Source organism: Salvelinus fontinalis, chromosome 15 (assembly GCF_029448725.1).
Source record: "Salvelinus fontinalis isolate EN_2023a chromosome 15, ASM2944872v1, whole genome shotgun sequence".
NCBI classification, from domain to species: Eukaryota; Metazoa; Chordata; class Actinopteri; order Salmoniformes; family Salmonidae; genus Salvelinus; species Salvelinus fontinalis.
In genome coordinates, this window is record NC_074679.1 from 29,220,306 (window position 1) to 29,236,471 (window position 16,166).

At 42.9% G+C, this 16,166-nt stretch overlaps 1 protein-coding gene across 1 annotated transcript; it reads right to left on the reverse strand.

The window, feature by feature from the left end:
• Window positions 1–2,703: 2,703 nt before the first annotated feature.
• On the reverse strand, window positions 2,704–10,549 carry LOC129811730 (proprotein convertase subtilisin/kexin type 5-like). The gene is made up of 9 exons (XM_055863278.1): window positions 10,160–10,549; window positions 6,253–6,483; window positions 5,657–5,795; window positions 5,483–5,571; window positions 5,162–5,225; window positions 4,733–4,821; window positions 4,336–4,448; window positions 4,070–4,226; window positions 2,704–3,664 (listed from the first exon to the last, which is right to left on the reverse strand). The coding sequence occupies exons 1-9, from the start codon at window positions 10,206–10,208 to the stop codon at window positions 3,507–3,509; spliced, it is 1,089 nt and encodes a 362-aa protein (XP_055719253.1). The 5' UTR covers window positions 10,209–10,549; the 3' UTR covers window positions 2,704–3,506.
• Window positions 10,550–16,166: the final 5,617 nt, after the last annotated feature.

Consider the following 16,166-nt stretch of genomic DNA (forward strand, 5'->3'; position numbering starts at 1 on the left):
TAGAAGCCTCCTCCCTAAGTTTGTTTTGTTCACTGCTTTAGCTCACTCTGCCAACCCGGATGTTTTAGCCGTGTCTGAATCCTGGCTTAGAAAGACCACCAAAAATTCTGACATTTTCATCCCCAACTACAAGATTTTCAACCAAGATCTCAGCGATCACTGCCTCATTGCCTGCATCCGAAATGGGTCAGCGGTCAAACGCTCCCTGAAACACTTCAGCGAGCAGGCCTTTCTGATCGACCTGGCCGAGGTATCCTGGAAGGATATTGATCTCAACCCATCAGTAGAGGATGCCTGGATATTTTTTTTAAATGCCTTCCTCACCATCTTGAATAAGCATGCCCCATTCAAGAAATTTAGAACCAGGAACAGATATAGCCCTTGGTTCTCTCCTGACCTGACTGCCCTTAACCAACAGAAAAACATCCCATGGCGTTCTGCATTAGCATCGAACAGCCCCCGTGATATGCCACTTTTCAGGGAAGCTAGAACCCAATATACACAGGCAGTTAGAAAAGCCAAGGCTAGCTTTTTCAAGCAGAAATTTGCTTCCTGCAACACAAATTCAAAAAAGTTCTGGGACACTGTAAAGTCCATGGAGAATAAGAACACCTCCTCCCAGCTTCCAACTGCACTGAAGATAGGAAACACTGTCACCACCGACAAATCCACTATAATTGAGAATTTCAATAAGCATTTTTCTACGGCTGGCCATGCTTTCCACCTGGCTGCCCCTACCCCGGTCAACAGCACTGCCCTCCCCTCTGCTACTCGCCCAAGCCTTCCCCATTTCTCTTTCTCCCAAATACAGTCAGCTGATGTTCTGAAAGAGCTGCAAAATCTGGACCCTTACAAATCAGCCGGGCTAGATAATCTGGACCCTTTCTTTCTAAAACTATCTGCTGAAATTGTTGCCACCCCTATTACTAGCCTTTTCAACCTCTCTTTCGTGTCGTCTGAGATTCCCAAAGATTGGAAAGCAGCTGTGGTTATCCCCCTCTTCAAAGGGGGGGACACTCTTGACCCTAACAGCTACAGACCTATATCTATCCTACCCTGCCTTTCTAAGGTCTTCGAAAGCCAAGTCAACAAACAGATTACCGACCATTTCGAATCCCACCATACCTTCTCCACTATGCAATCTGGTTTCAGAGCTGGCCATGGGTGCACCTCAGCCACGCTCAAGGTCATAAACGATATCTTAACCGCCATCGATAGGAAACAATACTGTGCAGCCGTATTCATTGACCTGGCCAAGGCTTTTGACTCTGTCAATCACCACATCCTCATCGGCAGACTCGACAGCCTTGGTTTCTCTAATGATTGCCTCGCCTGGTTCACCAACTACTTCTCTGATCGAGTTCAGTGTGTCAAATCGGAGGGTCTGTTGTCCGGGCCTCTGGCAGTCTCTATGGGGGTGCCACAGGGTTCAATTCTTGGACCGACTCTTCTCTGTATACATCAATGATGTCGCTCTTGCTGCTGGTGATTCTCTGATCCATCTCTACGCAGACGACACTATTCTGTATACTTCAGGCCCTTCTTTTGACACTGTGTTAACAACCCTCCAGGCGAGCTTCAATGCCATACAACTCTCCTTCCGTGGCCTCCATTTGCTCTTAAATACAAATAAAACTAAATGCATGCTCTTCAACCGATCGCTGCCTGCACCTGCCCGCCTGTCCAACATCACTACTCTGGACGGCTCTGACTTAGAATATGTGGACAACTACAAATACCTAGGTGTCTGGTTAGACTGTAAACTCTCCTTCCAGACTCACATCAAGCATCTCCAATCCAAAGTTAAATCTAGAATTGGCTTCCTATTCCGCAACAAAGCATCCTTCACTCATGCTGCCAAACATACCCTTGTAAAACTGACCATCCTACCAATCCTCGCCTTCGGTGATGTCATTTACAAAATAGCCTCCAATACCCTACTCAATAAATTGGATGCAGTCTATCACAGTGCCATCCGTTTTGTCACCAAAGCCCCATATACTACCCACCACTGCGACCTGTACACTCTCGTTGGCTGGCCCTCGCTTCATACTCGTCGCCAAACCCACTGGCTCCAGGTCATCTACAAGACCCTGCTAGGTAAAGTCCCCCCTTATCTCAGCTCGCTGGTCACCATAGCAGCACCTACCTGTAGCACGCGCTCCAGCAGGTATATCTCTCTGGTCACCCCCAAAACCAATTCTTCCTTTGGCCGCCTCTCCTTCCAGTTCTCTGCTGCCAATGACTGGAACGAACTACAAAAATCTCTGAAACTGGAAACACTTATCTCCCTCACTAGCTTTAAGCACCAGCTGTCAGAGCAGCTCATAGATTACTGCACCTGTACATAGCCCATCTATAATTTAGCCCAAACAACTACCTCTTTACCTACTGTATTTATTTATTTATTTTGCTCCTTTGCAAAGATCAGAAAGAAAGGGCCAATTTTAATTTCTCTCCTGGTTATTAACTTATTTTTGTTGTTTTTTGTTGTTTTTGTCGCACTGCTTTGCTTTATTTCGGCCAGGTCCCAGTTGTAAATGAGAACTTGTTCTCAATTGGCCTAATTGGTTAAATTAAATAAAGGTGAAAAAAATAAAAAATAAAAACATTAATATGATGGTGAATGCTGATACATCTGATTCATAACCTCTAAGTTTGAACAGATACATTTGGTTAATAAACTTGCATTATAGAAATAACTTCGGTCTGTATCCTGTTTTATTGGATAGTAATTATATCATAACAGAATTTCACTTGAGAGTAGTGCATGGCTATGCTTTATTGCAGTCAGTGTTTTTCTTTAAAACATACAAATATAATTTTATTTTAAATAGCATAGGTCAAAAACATTTCTATTGATGAACATAGATGTGATGCCTTTCAAACAGAAAATAAAAAAGATAACACATAATACCTCAGATCACCAAAATTATTAATATGTATAATCAGCAAATAGATTATTTCTGTGACAGAGGGGAATTTACTTAAAACAATCTTCAAAGCATAAGTTAAACACCCATCGATGTACCATGACTGAGTGCATTTACAAACATCAACAAAAGTGATTTTCATAACACAAGGTCTCCACCAAGTCCTTAGAGGCCCGCAAGCTCCATTTTCAACCCTCCTAAACCATCCAGTGTGTGCCTCTTTAAACCATTTACCTAATTAATCTAAAGGAATGCAAAGGTAAATTCAATTGAATTTTTTTCTTATTTTGAACAAATGTAACGGGATCCACCATCACTAAAGCACAGAATACAGATGAAAAACACTTCTGCTTGTTAAAAATACATCTTGAAGATATAAATCGCAGGAAAGCTGGTGAGTTGTCAAAAATAGTCAAATGGACATTCGGTAAACCATGGCTAGGATTTGGTGTCTGCTTTCTCTTCTGGTCCATTAGTCCACAACTGAGGCACATAGACTTCCCTTGTGTCTGCTCTGAAAGCCAGACATTTCACCCCAATAATAGGAAGTATCAGATGAGGCTGGGGACATGTTCACCAACCAGCATATACTGGCGCGGCATCACCTGGGATCCCGTAGTATTCACCTTGCGGCCTCTCTTTGGTTAACAGAAATTGTCGCGCGAGGGAAAGCTCTCCATCTGTGTCTCGCATTCGACGCAACACCAGTAGGATGACAAAGAGTAGGGCCACTGGACCAGAGAAAAGAGAGAAACAACACATCATTAGTGTATGCAAAAATACTAAAAGGTCACTTACTACTACTCGATTACTTCAGCATGATTTATATATTTCACCTAGTTTTTTTCTACAGGATGTGGCCTCGAGATCAAATGACCTATAAGCATAATTAAATAATATTTGGATATTTGTAGTGCCGAGAAAGTGCATATAAGTAGTGTAATTGGAAGAAATAAACAAGGTTAATGTCAATGAACAACTTTTCTTGATTAATTAATAGGTCACTAAAACCCCAAGTAAATATGGGAATTTCATTATGACAGCTTGACAAGGGGTTTCAACATCTAACTGGTAGCCTAAAGTTCAAACCACTTTCCTCCCACTACACCAAAATGTTAATGTGTCTTCAGACATACCCCCTCCTCCAATGACAAGTAGAGCAATGGCGATAGGGGCCAGCTCGCAGTCCTCCCCTGCCTTGTGGAAGAAGGTCTCCATGCAGTAACCTGGAGCAGTGCTGCCTTCAGGACAGAAGGCAACGCCAGGGCACAGGATGGGGTTCACGTCTGGACTCTGTGGGACAGGTGACATGAGCCCTGGTCATTAAAGTTGGTCAGGAAATCCCTTGGGAATATTTTCAGTATTAGAGGTGTTTACAGGGAATAAGAGCTGTGGTACTGACTGGGCAGTAGTGGTTTTCGGGGCAGAGGTTACAGGTCTCCTGGCCCCAGTGGATCTGGAAGAAGCCGCTGCTGCAGATTTGACACATACTCTGACGGGGAGCCTTGTGCAGGCCTGTCCAAAACCAATCATCCATTTAAAACTGTCTGAGTCTGCTATTACGGTGTACTACCTTCACAAATTAGAACATGCATGCCTTCATTTAGCGTGTTTATAGATGTAATCCATTTAGTGCCAGATAACCCTTCTGTAAATAGAGCTACTTCAGTCATAGACTATACAGACATAGTTGAAGATTTACTTAAAATTAGATTGAATGGAACATTCTCAGCTACAATTTTAATATTTTAACACACTGAATAGCACAGTTTATATTTTTGGCTGGCACTGGCAGTTACCTGGACGACAAGGTGTGCACTCCTTGGCAGCAGCCTGGAGGGACTCTGTACCAGCAGGACAGATCTGACACAGAGCACAACTGGAGGCGCTGTGGGAGTGGCAGCCACAAGGTTGCAATGAATAGGGAAGAACTTATTTAGAAATACTGTTTTATACTGCTGGCTATCACCACCCGTGTCTGATCACTGAACTATTACAATAATAATATATTCAATGCCCACTAATAAACCTATGAGTCTGTCAGTCTGTGTGTCCGTAGGTGTTTTGGGAAGTAAGATCGGTAGCATGAGAGGGAAGCATGTGATGTTAGATCTGCAGACAAGCAACAGTTTGTGTGGATTATCAAGAGTTCATGCAGATCCCGCTGCAGTGCATACCACATTAGTTTAGGGACCACAGATCTAAGGTGACCATGAAGGGCAACTTACTTGCAGAATGTTCCTCGTTGACATGGACTGCACAATGTGGCATTTTGTTGAGACGTATAGAAACCTGAAAATAACACATTCCATTTTTTTTTAAACACAGGAAATTAAATATTTCTAAAGTCTTGGATTGTTTAAATGTGCAACAAATAATTGAAGCCCAGCTCTTATACAGTAGAGCTGATTGTTTTCATCAGTTGTTACACATTTTATATTCACTCCAAAAAATAAAATTCACAACACTATAATCACTGTAATAGTAACAAGTAAGTAATTACTGCAATGCTTATACAACCAAAACAGAACAAATATTGATATAAATACCTGGAGAACAACTTTGGCAGGAGTCGGAGCCTGTGTTGTTGCTGTAGGAGCCTGCGGGGCAGGACTGACACACAGGGCTGCCGGTGAAACTGCAAGAGAAGAGGAAGAGGATCAATGCAACAGTGGTCTACAGAATGTTTGTGAATCAGCTATGCCCTCAGTCGACAGACTTACTTGGTGTAAAAACCCTGGCTGCAGGGCAGACATCGCTGTTGTCCAGCCAGACTCTGAAAGAACCCTCTGGAACATGGGAGGCAAGCCCCAGTGAACAGACACAGCCCTGGCTCATGGCAGCAGGAACACAGGAGGGTGTCTGGGGGATGGATCAGAAGTCTATTATTGAACAGGCTGTGCTGTTTACAAGATTTACCATCTTAATTTTACAGTTTAGACAAATTATCTTTCACGTACTCTGTAGAGGCCACAGGCCAGACAAATGGCAGTAGTCAAATAATACAGCAAAGCTGTCCACTTAGCATACCATAAGACCAAACATCCTTGGTGTTAAAAATAGATGTCACATGGGTAAAAACTACATTACAGTGCTGCATCAATTGGCTGTGGTGTGTTTCTACCTAATTTATAGGTTGTGGTGATAAATATAACTGAGTCTACACAGGAAAATTATTGAAATGTTGTAGCTAACAAAAAGAGCACAAAAGCAGTGAGCTAACATTTTGTTCTCTACTACAGCAAAACACAGAGTGACAATAAAAAGCTTTTGAGGAGATTTATTTAATTCTCAGTCTCCCTCTCTCTGCCAGACTCACCGTTGTCGGAGTAGGACCCTGGGACACAGGCCTCACAGAGGGCAGAGCAGCCTGGGGACGTGGTGCTGAGGATCATATGGGAGGTTGCTGTCTCTTTCTCATTGAATGTAGGGGTCTCACTGACTGTAGGGGTCTCACTGAATGTGGTTGTTTCTGTCACATTCTCAATGAATGTGGTGTTCATCACAGAAAGAGCGAACATCGGAGCCGTCGTCTGACTCACCACCACACCTGTTATAACAAGACAGACTTTCAGAGAAATAGTTCTAGAAACAGGAGAAAATTAAACATTCCCAGCATCTCTCGAAGTAGCAATGTGGTAGATAGGCAAATGCTAGACTGGATTTTTTTAAATTTCACCTTTATTTAACCTGGTAGGCCAGTTGAGAACAAGTTCTCATTTACAACTGTGACCTGGCCAAGATAAAGCAATGCAGTGCTACAAAAAACAACACAGTTACACATGGGATAAACAAAAGTACAGTCAATAACACAATAGAACAATCTATATACAATGTGTGCAAATGGAGTAAGGAGGTAAGGCAATAAATAGGCCAAGAGTAGCAAAGTAATTACAATTTAGCAAATTAACACTGGAGTGATAGATGTGCAGATGATGATGTGCAAGTAGAAATACTGGTGTGCAAAAGAGCAAGAAAGTAAATAAAAACAATATGGGGATGAGGTAGGTAGATTGGATGGGCTATTTACAGATGGGCTGTGTACAGCTGCAGCAGTCGGTAAGCTGCTCAGATAGCTGATGTTTAAAGTTAGTGAGGGAGAGAAGTCTCCAACTTCAGCGATTTTTGTAATTCGTTCCAGTCATTGGGAGCAGAGAACTGGAAGGAAATGCAGCAAAATGAGGTGTTGGCTTTGGGGATGACCAGTGAGATATACCTTCTGGAGGCCGTGCTACGGGTGGGTGTTGTTATGGTGACCAATGAGCTGAGATAAGGCAAAGTTTTACCTAGCAAAGACTTATCGATGACCTGGAGCCAGTAGGTCTGGCGACGTATATGTAGCGAAGGCCAGCCGACGAGAGCATACAGGTCGCAGTGGTGGGTGTATGGGGCTTTGGTGACAAAACGGCTGGCACTGTGATAGACTGCATCTAGTTTGCTGAGTAGAGTGTTGGAGGCTATTTTGTAAATGACATCGCCGAAGTCGAGCATCGGTAGGATAGTCAGTTTTACGAGGGTATGTTTGGCAGCGTAAGTGAAGGAGGCTTTGTTGTGAAATAGGAAGCCGATTCTAGATTTAATTTTGGATTGGAGATGCTTAATATGAGTCTGGAAAGAGAGTTTACAGTCTAGCCAGACACCTAGGTATTTGTAGTTGTCCACATATTCTAAGTCAGAACCGTCCAGAGTAGCGATGCGGGCGATCGGTTGTAGAGCATGCATTTACTTTTACTAGCGTTTAAGAGCAGTTGGAGGCCACGGAAGGAGTGTTGTATGGCATTGAAGCTCGTCTGGAGGTTTGTTAACACAGTGTCCAAAGAAGGGCCAGATGGATACAGAATGGTGTCGTCTGCGTAGAGGTGGATCAAGGAATCACCCGCAGCAAGAGCAACATCATTGATATATACAGAGAAAAGAGTCGGCCCGAGAATTGAACCTTGTGGTACCCCCATAGAGACTGCCAGAGGTCCGGACAACAGGCCCTCCAATTTAACACACTGAACTCTGTCTGAGAAGGCGAGGCAGTCATTTGAGAAACCAAGGCTGTTGAGTCTGCCGATAAGAATACGGTGATTGACAAGAGTCGAAAGCCTTGGCCAGGTCGATGAAGATGGCTGCACAGTACTGTCTTTTATCGATGGCAGTTATGATATCGTTTAGTACCTTGAGCGTGGCTGAAGTGCACCCGTGACCAGCTCGGAAACCGGATTGCACAGCGGAGAAGATACGGTGGGATTCAAAATGTTCAGTGATCTGTTTTTTTAACTTGGCTTTCAAAGACTTTAGATAGGCAGGACAGGATGGATATAGGTCTTTAACAGTTTGGGTCTAGTGTGTCACCCCTTTTGAAGAGGGGTATGACCGCGGCAGCTTTCCAATCTTTAGGAATCTCGGACGATACGAAAGAGAGGTTGAACAGACTAGTAATAGAGGTTGAAACAATGGCGCGGATCATTTTAGAAAGAGAGGATCCAGATTGTCTAGCCCAGGTTATTTGTACGGGTCCAGGTTCTGCTATCTGGATTTGGGTGAAGGAGAAGCTGGGGAGGCTTGGGCAAGTCACTGCGGGGAGTGTGGAGCTGTTGACCGGGGTTGGGGTAGCCAGGAGGAAAGCATGGCCAACCGTGGAGAAATGCTTATTGAAATTCTCGATTATCGTGGATTTATCGGTGGTGACAGTGTTTCCTATCCTCAGTGCAGTGGGCAGCTGGGAGGAGGTGCTCTTATTGTCCATGGACTTTACAGTGTCCCAGACATTGTTGGAGTTAGAGCTATAGGATGCAAATTTCTGTTTGAAAAAGCTAGCCTTTGCTTTCCTAACTGACTGTGTGTATTGGTTCCCGACTTCCCTGAAATAGAGCACATGACCTGGGAAGCTAGATATTCAGAAACCATATAGGCTAATGGGTAAAAACACTGATTAGTATGGTTCAGAAGACCAAAAGTTCATCGGAGATTGGTATTTGATGGCGTAACCCATTGCAGACGTCATGTGACACCTAACCTTCCCCCCACTACAATCAGATTATCTTTCAGTAGACATCCACAGATTTCAACCCTTAGTGTTTGAGGAAAATCCATCAGTAATAGGCCTTTGTGGCACATTCTCCAAAGAGGAGAATTAATTAAAAGCCTTGTTCCTGATCAAAGAATGGCAAAAAGTTCCAGCATGAAAGATTGTAGATGTCTACTTGCTCATTCCTCGGATATCTTACAACGATGTTGCCGTTCTGAATCACACCCACCTGATCTATTTCACAATGAGGTAGCCAACGTTTCACAAAAAGTATTTAAAAGTAATTCTCTTTAGGATATGTAGCTATTTGTGGAGTGTGTAATGTGCCATTATTAAACACCTTTAACACAAGATATCATGGTGTCTGACATACAGTGAGTTGGGGAAACAGAAGAGAGCAGCAGCACACAGAGACCTTATTGTGGCAGTAATCACATTAGCAGTGAGCTGAGCTGCTTTACTGAGAGAAAGACACCCTCTTCAAGAAATGCAATTATTCAAAAACAGGTCATGAGATTTCACCTGCTTTATACTCCAAAATGCTCAGTTGGCCAGGGCCCTCTGTTTATACTGTACAGTATATTCTATTGAGTTTAGATTGCCAGAGCAAGGGGAACTGCTTGGGTAATGTGTGTTAATTGTACACTACAATGATCTGCAGGGCTTGATGAATAGGTCCTAAAGGCCAACAAATGTCACCTCACAATAACAGTTGAATGTTGATTAACATGAACTTTTATAGCTGCACTTGCGCAACATTGTTGCAAAGCAGTGTGTAATGTTAATGTTGCAGTCAGTCATTAAAGAACGTTTTGAATCAGAGAATAAACCAAGGTATACCACGGTTTGTAAAACTTTTAAAATCAAATCAGAATTGTGAATGATAAATTGAATGGCGTGCCTAAGAAAAAGTCTAGCCAAAGTTCAAACAGAAAAAGATCTACACAGTTGAACTAGTGGGTGAGTACCTCAAACAATACCATGTAGAATTGTCTTCAGTGACAGGTTGCTAAAAAGCAGTCAGTGTTGTATGCCATGGGTGTATTCATTACGCTAATTCTGTTGCAAAACGTTTCTTAAACTGAAACAAACGAAACGGGGAGGGACCTACCTGAATCTGTCCAATAGAAACTCACGTTTCGTAACTGTTTGTACTAACGATTACGCCCCAGTTGACAAGCCAAGACAACAAACAAACCAACAACCTTACCTAGCAGACAAGCGGCAGCTATCGCAGTCAAAACTCCCCAACATTCCATACTCCAGATATTATCGTCAAAGTCACAAAAAAGTTTTATAGAATTTCATCCCTGACGGTTGTCTTTCTTTTAGTGAAGTCCACCGTGAGTTGCTAGTTTCTGGTTGTTTGTTGGGCTCATCAATGTCATATGACAAAATACAGATCATGTGATTTTACTTAGAAGTTTTGGCAGATATCTGTATATTGACGAGATGCTCATGTCTCCGCCCTAAAAAGGGGGTCGTCCCAAAGACAGGCGACAAATTTAGGTCCAAAATAAATCCGTTGAAACGCTTTGGGTTTATTTTGAACAGATAAAGCTAAATTTGGGGAGAGTGAAATCTCTCGCTTTGCCTCTTCCTCTCTGGTTTCGATAACGTCAAAGCGCAGCCGCAGAATAAAATCATGCAGACAATCTGGTGTTAAATTAATGAATTAAATCAATAAATTATTATGTATAATTTATTTTCTAGGGGCCAAAGTGTATTACAGTGAAACTGTACTTCCTGAATTCGACTTTTCCACACCCCATTCTCTTTTCAATGTGTGTATCAATTTCTAAATGGGTCACATGAAAGAGATGTCGTCTATGCTCTAAAACCAGACATACCACACATTTAAATGAACAAAACCATTTAAAATAAACAGTTCTATGACAACGTTGTACACCACCAACAATATACTTTCATAATGTGCAGCAGGGTTGGGTAGATTACTTTCTAAATGTAATCTGTTACTAGTTACCTGTCCAAAATTGTGATCAGTAACATAACTTTTGGATTACCCAAACTCAGTAACGTAATCTTATTACATTCAGTTACTTTTAGATTACTTTCCCCTTAAGGGGGGTTAGAAGAAGACAAACATGTATTTTACCAATTTAAAAACATCTGTTGCAGGATATATCAATGTTAAAGTTTACATATGGATGTTCAATTTTACTTTATGGGTTCGTTATGTAGACTTCTTCTAACCCCTCGCTTTCTACTACATATAATAATTAAATTAAATTATATCTTTACATTAATATATATAATTTCTAAGTCCAAAAATGGATGTAGCAACTACAGATTGACCCTTTAAGTCTATCAAAAGTGTGTGAGTTTGAGCATGTCCCCATTAGAGTTTTATTCCATAGACTGGGATCCGCACTATGCAGCTGTTGCAAGAGTGTATTGTACACTGGTGTACAATGCAAGAGTGTATTGTACACTGGTTTCAAAAACAATGATTGATAGGCAGCTTAAACTTCTTGAATTCAAACACATTCCCATTTGTGCAAATTTAAGATATAAAGGAAAATACCATTAAATAATAAATAAACAAACAAAGAACATGTAACCAAACCTTTAAAGCAAGTCTCCTGAAAAAAGTTCAAAAAATTGGAATACCGTGTAAGAGCCTCTAGCCTAGCCTCAAGCCCTAATCAATATGCCTTAACCAACCATGTTGTTCCACCTCCCACATTTGCGATGACATCATCTGGTTTAAACGTCTCTAGAGACAAAATCTCTCTCATCATTACTCAATGCCTAGGTTTACCTCCAATGCACTCTCTTCCTACCATACCCTTGTCTGTACATTATGCCTTGAATCTATGTTATCGTGCCCAGAAACCTGCTCCTTTTACTCTCTGTTCCGAACGTCCTAGACGACCAGTTCTTATAGCCTTTAGCCATACCCTTATCCTACTCCCCCTCTGTTCCTCTGGTGATGTAGAGGTTAATCCAGGCCCTGCAGTGCCTAGCTCCACTCCCACTCCCCAAGCGCTCTCTTTTGATGACTTCTGTAACCGTAAAAGCCTTGGTTTCATGCATGTTAACATTAGAAGCATACTCCCTAAGTTTGCTTTATTCACTGCTTTAGCACACTCTGCCAACCCGGATGTCTTAGCCGTGTCTGAATCCTGGCTTAGGAAAACCACCAAAAACCCTGAAATTTCCATCCCTAACTATAACATATTCCTACAAGATAGAACTGCCAAAGGGGGCGGTGTTGCAATCTACTGCAGAGATAGCCTGCAGAGTTCTGTCTTACTATCCAGGTCTGTACTCAAACAATTCGAGCTTCTACTTTTAAAAATCCATCTTTCCAGAAACAAGTCTCTCACCGTTGCCACTTGCTATAGACCACCCTCTGCCCCCAGCTGTGCCCTGGATACCATATGTGAATTGATTGCCCCCCATATATCCTCAGAGCTTGTGCTGCTAGGTGATCTAAACTGTGACATGCTTAACACCCCGGCCATCCTACAATCTAAGCTTGATGCCCTCAATCTCACACAAATTATCAATGAGCCCACCAAGTACAACCCCAAATCCGTAAACACAGGCACCCTCATATATATCATCCTAAACAACTTGCCCTCCAAATACACCTCTGCTGTTTTCAACCAAGATCTCAACGATCACTGCCTCCTTGCCTGCATCCGTAATGGGTCTGTGGTCAAACGACCACCCCTCATCACTGTCAAACGCTCCCTAAAACACTTCAGCGAACATGCCTTTCTAATCGACCTGGCCTAGGTATCCTGGAAGGATATTGACCTGATCCCGTCAGTAGAGGATGCTTGGTTATTCTTTAAAAGTGCCTTCCCCACCATCTTAAATAAGCATTCCCTATTCAAAAAATGTATAACCAGGAACAGATATAGCCATTGGTTCACTCAAGACCTGACTGCCCTTGACCAGCACAAAAACAGCTTGTGACATTCTGAATTAGCATCGAACAGCCCCCGTGACATGCAACCTTTCAGGGAAGTCAGGAGAAAATATACACAGGCAGTTAGGAAAGCTAAGGCTAGCTTTTTCAAGCAGAAATGTGCATCCTGTAGCACAAACTCAAAAAAGTTCTGGGACACTGTAAAGTCCATGGAGAATAAGAGCACCTCCTCCCAGCTGCCCACTGCACTGAGGCTAGGAAACACTGTTACCACCGATAAATCCACTATAATTGAGAATTTCAATAAGCATTTTTCTACAGCTGGCCATGCTTTCCACCTGGCTACCCCTACCCCGGTCAATAGCCCTGCCCTCCCCACAGCAACTCCCCCACTTCTCTTTCACCCAAATCTAGATAGCTGATGTTCTGAAAGAACTGCAAAATCTAGACCCCTACAAATCAGCTGGGCTAGACAATCTGGACCCTCTCTTTCTAAAATTATCTGCCGAAATTGTTGCAACCCCTATTACTAGCCTGTTAAACCTCTCTTTCGTATCGTCTGAGATTCCCATAGATTGGAAAGCTGCTGCGGTCATCCCCCTCTTTTAAGGGGGAGACACTCTAGACCCAAACTGCTACAGACCTATATCTATTCTACCCTGCCTTTCTAAAGTCTTCGAAAGCCAAGTTAACAAACAGATTACCAAACATTTCGAATTCCACCGTACCTTCTCCACTATGCAATCTGGTTTCAGAGCTGGTCATGGGTGTACCTCTGCCACGCTCAAGGTCCTAAACGATATCATAACCGCCATCGATAAGAGACATTACTGTGCAGCCGTATTCATCGACCTGGCTAAGGCTTTCTACTCAGTCAATCACAACATTCTTATTGGCAGACTCAACAGCCTTGGTTTCTCAAATGATTGCCTCGCCTGGTTCATCAACTATTTCTCTGACAGAGTTCAGTATGTCAAATCGGAGGGCCTGTTGTCCGGACCTCTGGCAGTCTCTATGGGGGTGCCAAAGGGTTCAATTCTCGGGTCGACTCTCTTCTCTCTATACATCAATGATGTCGCTCTTGCTGCTGGTGATTCTTCGATCCACCTCTACGCAGACGACACCATTCTGTATACCTCTGGCCCTTCTTTGGACACTGTGTTAACTAACCTCCCGACGAGCTTCAATGCCATACAACTCAATGCCTCCAACTGCTCTTAAATGCAAGTAAAACTAAATGGATGCTCTTCAACCGATCGCTGCCCGCACCTGCCCGCCCGTCCAGCATCCAGATCAGACGTTTCTGATCTAGAATATGTGGACAAGTACAAATGCCTAGGTGTCTGGTTAGACTGTAAACTCTCCTTCAAGACTTACATTAAACATCTCCAATCCAAAATTAAATCTAGAATCGGCTTCCTATTTTGCAACAAAGCATCCTTCACTCATGCTGCCAAACATACCCTCGTAAAACTGACTATCCTACCGATCCTCGACTTCGGCGATGTCATTTACAAAATAGCCTCCAACACTCTACTCAACAAATTGGATGCAGTCTACCACAGTGCCATCCGTTTTGTCACCAAAGCCCCATATACTACCCACCACTGCGACCTGTACGCTCTCGTTGGCTGGCCCTCGCTTCATACTCGTAGCCAAACCCACTGGCTCCACGTCATCTACAAGTCTCTGCTAGGTAAAGCCTCGCCTTATCTCAGCTCACTGGTCACCATAGCAGCACCCACCCGTAGCACGCGCTCCAGCAGGTATATCTCACTGGTCACCCCCAAAGCCAAATCTTCCTTCGGCCGCCTCTCCTTCCAGTTCTCTGCTGCCAATGACTGGAACGAACTGCAAAAATCACTAAAGCTGGAGACTCTTACCCCCCTCACTAGCTTTTAAGCACCAGCTGTCAGAGCAGCTCACAGATCACTGCACCTGTACATAGCTCATCTGTAAAGAGCCCATCCAATCTACCTCATCCCCATACTATATTTATTTATCTTGCTCCTTTGTACCCCAGTATCTCTACTTGCACATTCATCTCCTGCACATTCTACCATTCCAGTGTTTAATTGCTATATTGTAATTACTTCGCCACCACTGCCTTTTTATTGCCTTACCCCTCTTATCCTACCTCATTTGCACATGCTGTATATAGATTTTCTACTGTATTATTGATTGTATGTTTGTTTATTCCATGTGTAACTCTGTGTTGTTGTATGTGTCGAACTGCTTTGCTTCATCTTGGCCAGGTCGCAGTTGCAAATGAGAACTTATTCTCAACTAGCCTACCTGGTTAAATAAAGGTGAAATTAAAAATTAAAAAAGAGGAATACAGATCAGATGTAGATTTGAGGATACTGCCGATGATTCAGTTTCTTCCTGCAGGTTGGGCACGTCTGTGATTGGGCACGTGTTGCAGAACAGGTGAACACCCTGGGAGGAGAAAAACGTTCTTCCAGCATCAACTGAGGGGTGAGGCAGAAGCTTGTTTACAAGGTGCACACAATTACTGCTTATGCCTCTCATAACACTACCTTATGTACGGTACTTTGATAATTTCCAGAGGCTTAACATCAATGGAAAAGTGAGTCTGACTTACCTCTCCATACGTGTCTATACAGATGGGACAACTGATGGTTACTGAGGTTGATATGTGAACAACAGCAGCCATCCATTTTAACCACACCTCTGTGGAGTGGAGTTGAATTCACAATTGCATGTTATAGTCAGTGGAGTAAAGCACTTACAGTAAGTCAAAAATTCTAAAATACTCCTTAAGTCGATTTTTGGGATATCTGTACTTTACTTTACTGTTTATATTTTTGACTACTTTTACTTCACTATATTCCAAAATAAAATAATGTTCTTTTTACTCCATACATTTTCCCTGACAGCCAAAAGTACCCGTTACATTTTGAATGCTTAGCAGGACAGGAAAATGGCCCAATCTCTGGAAATCCCTACTGCCTCTGATCTGGTGTATTCATTAAACACAAATACTTAATTTGGAAATTATTGTCTGCGTGTTGTAGTGAGCAACAGTGTCTCTTCAACCTCAGGAGGCTGAAGAAATTTGTCTTGCTACCTAAAACTCTGACAAACTTTTACAGATGCACAATTGAGGGCATCCTGTCGGGCTGTATCACCGCCTGGTATGGCAACTGCACCGCCCTCAACCGCAAGGCTCTCCAGAGGGTGGTGCGGTCTGCACAACGCATCACCGGGGGCAAACTACCTGCCCTCCAGGACACCTACAGCACCCGATGTCACAGGAAGGCCAAAAAGATCATCAAGGACAACAACCTCCCGA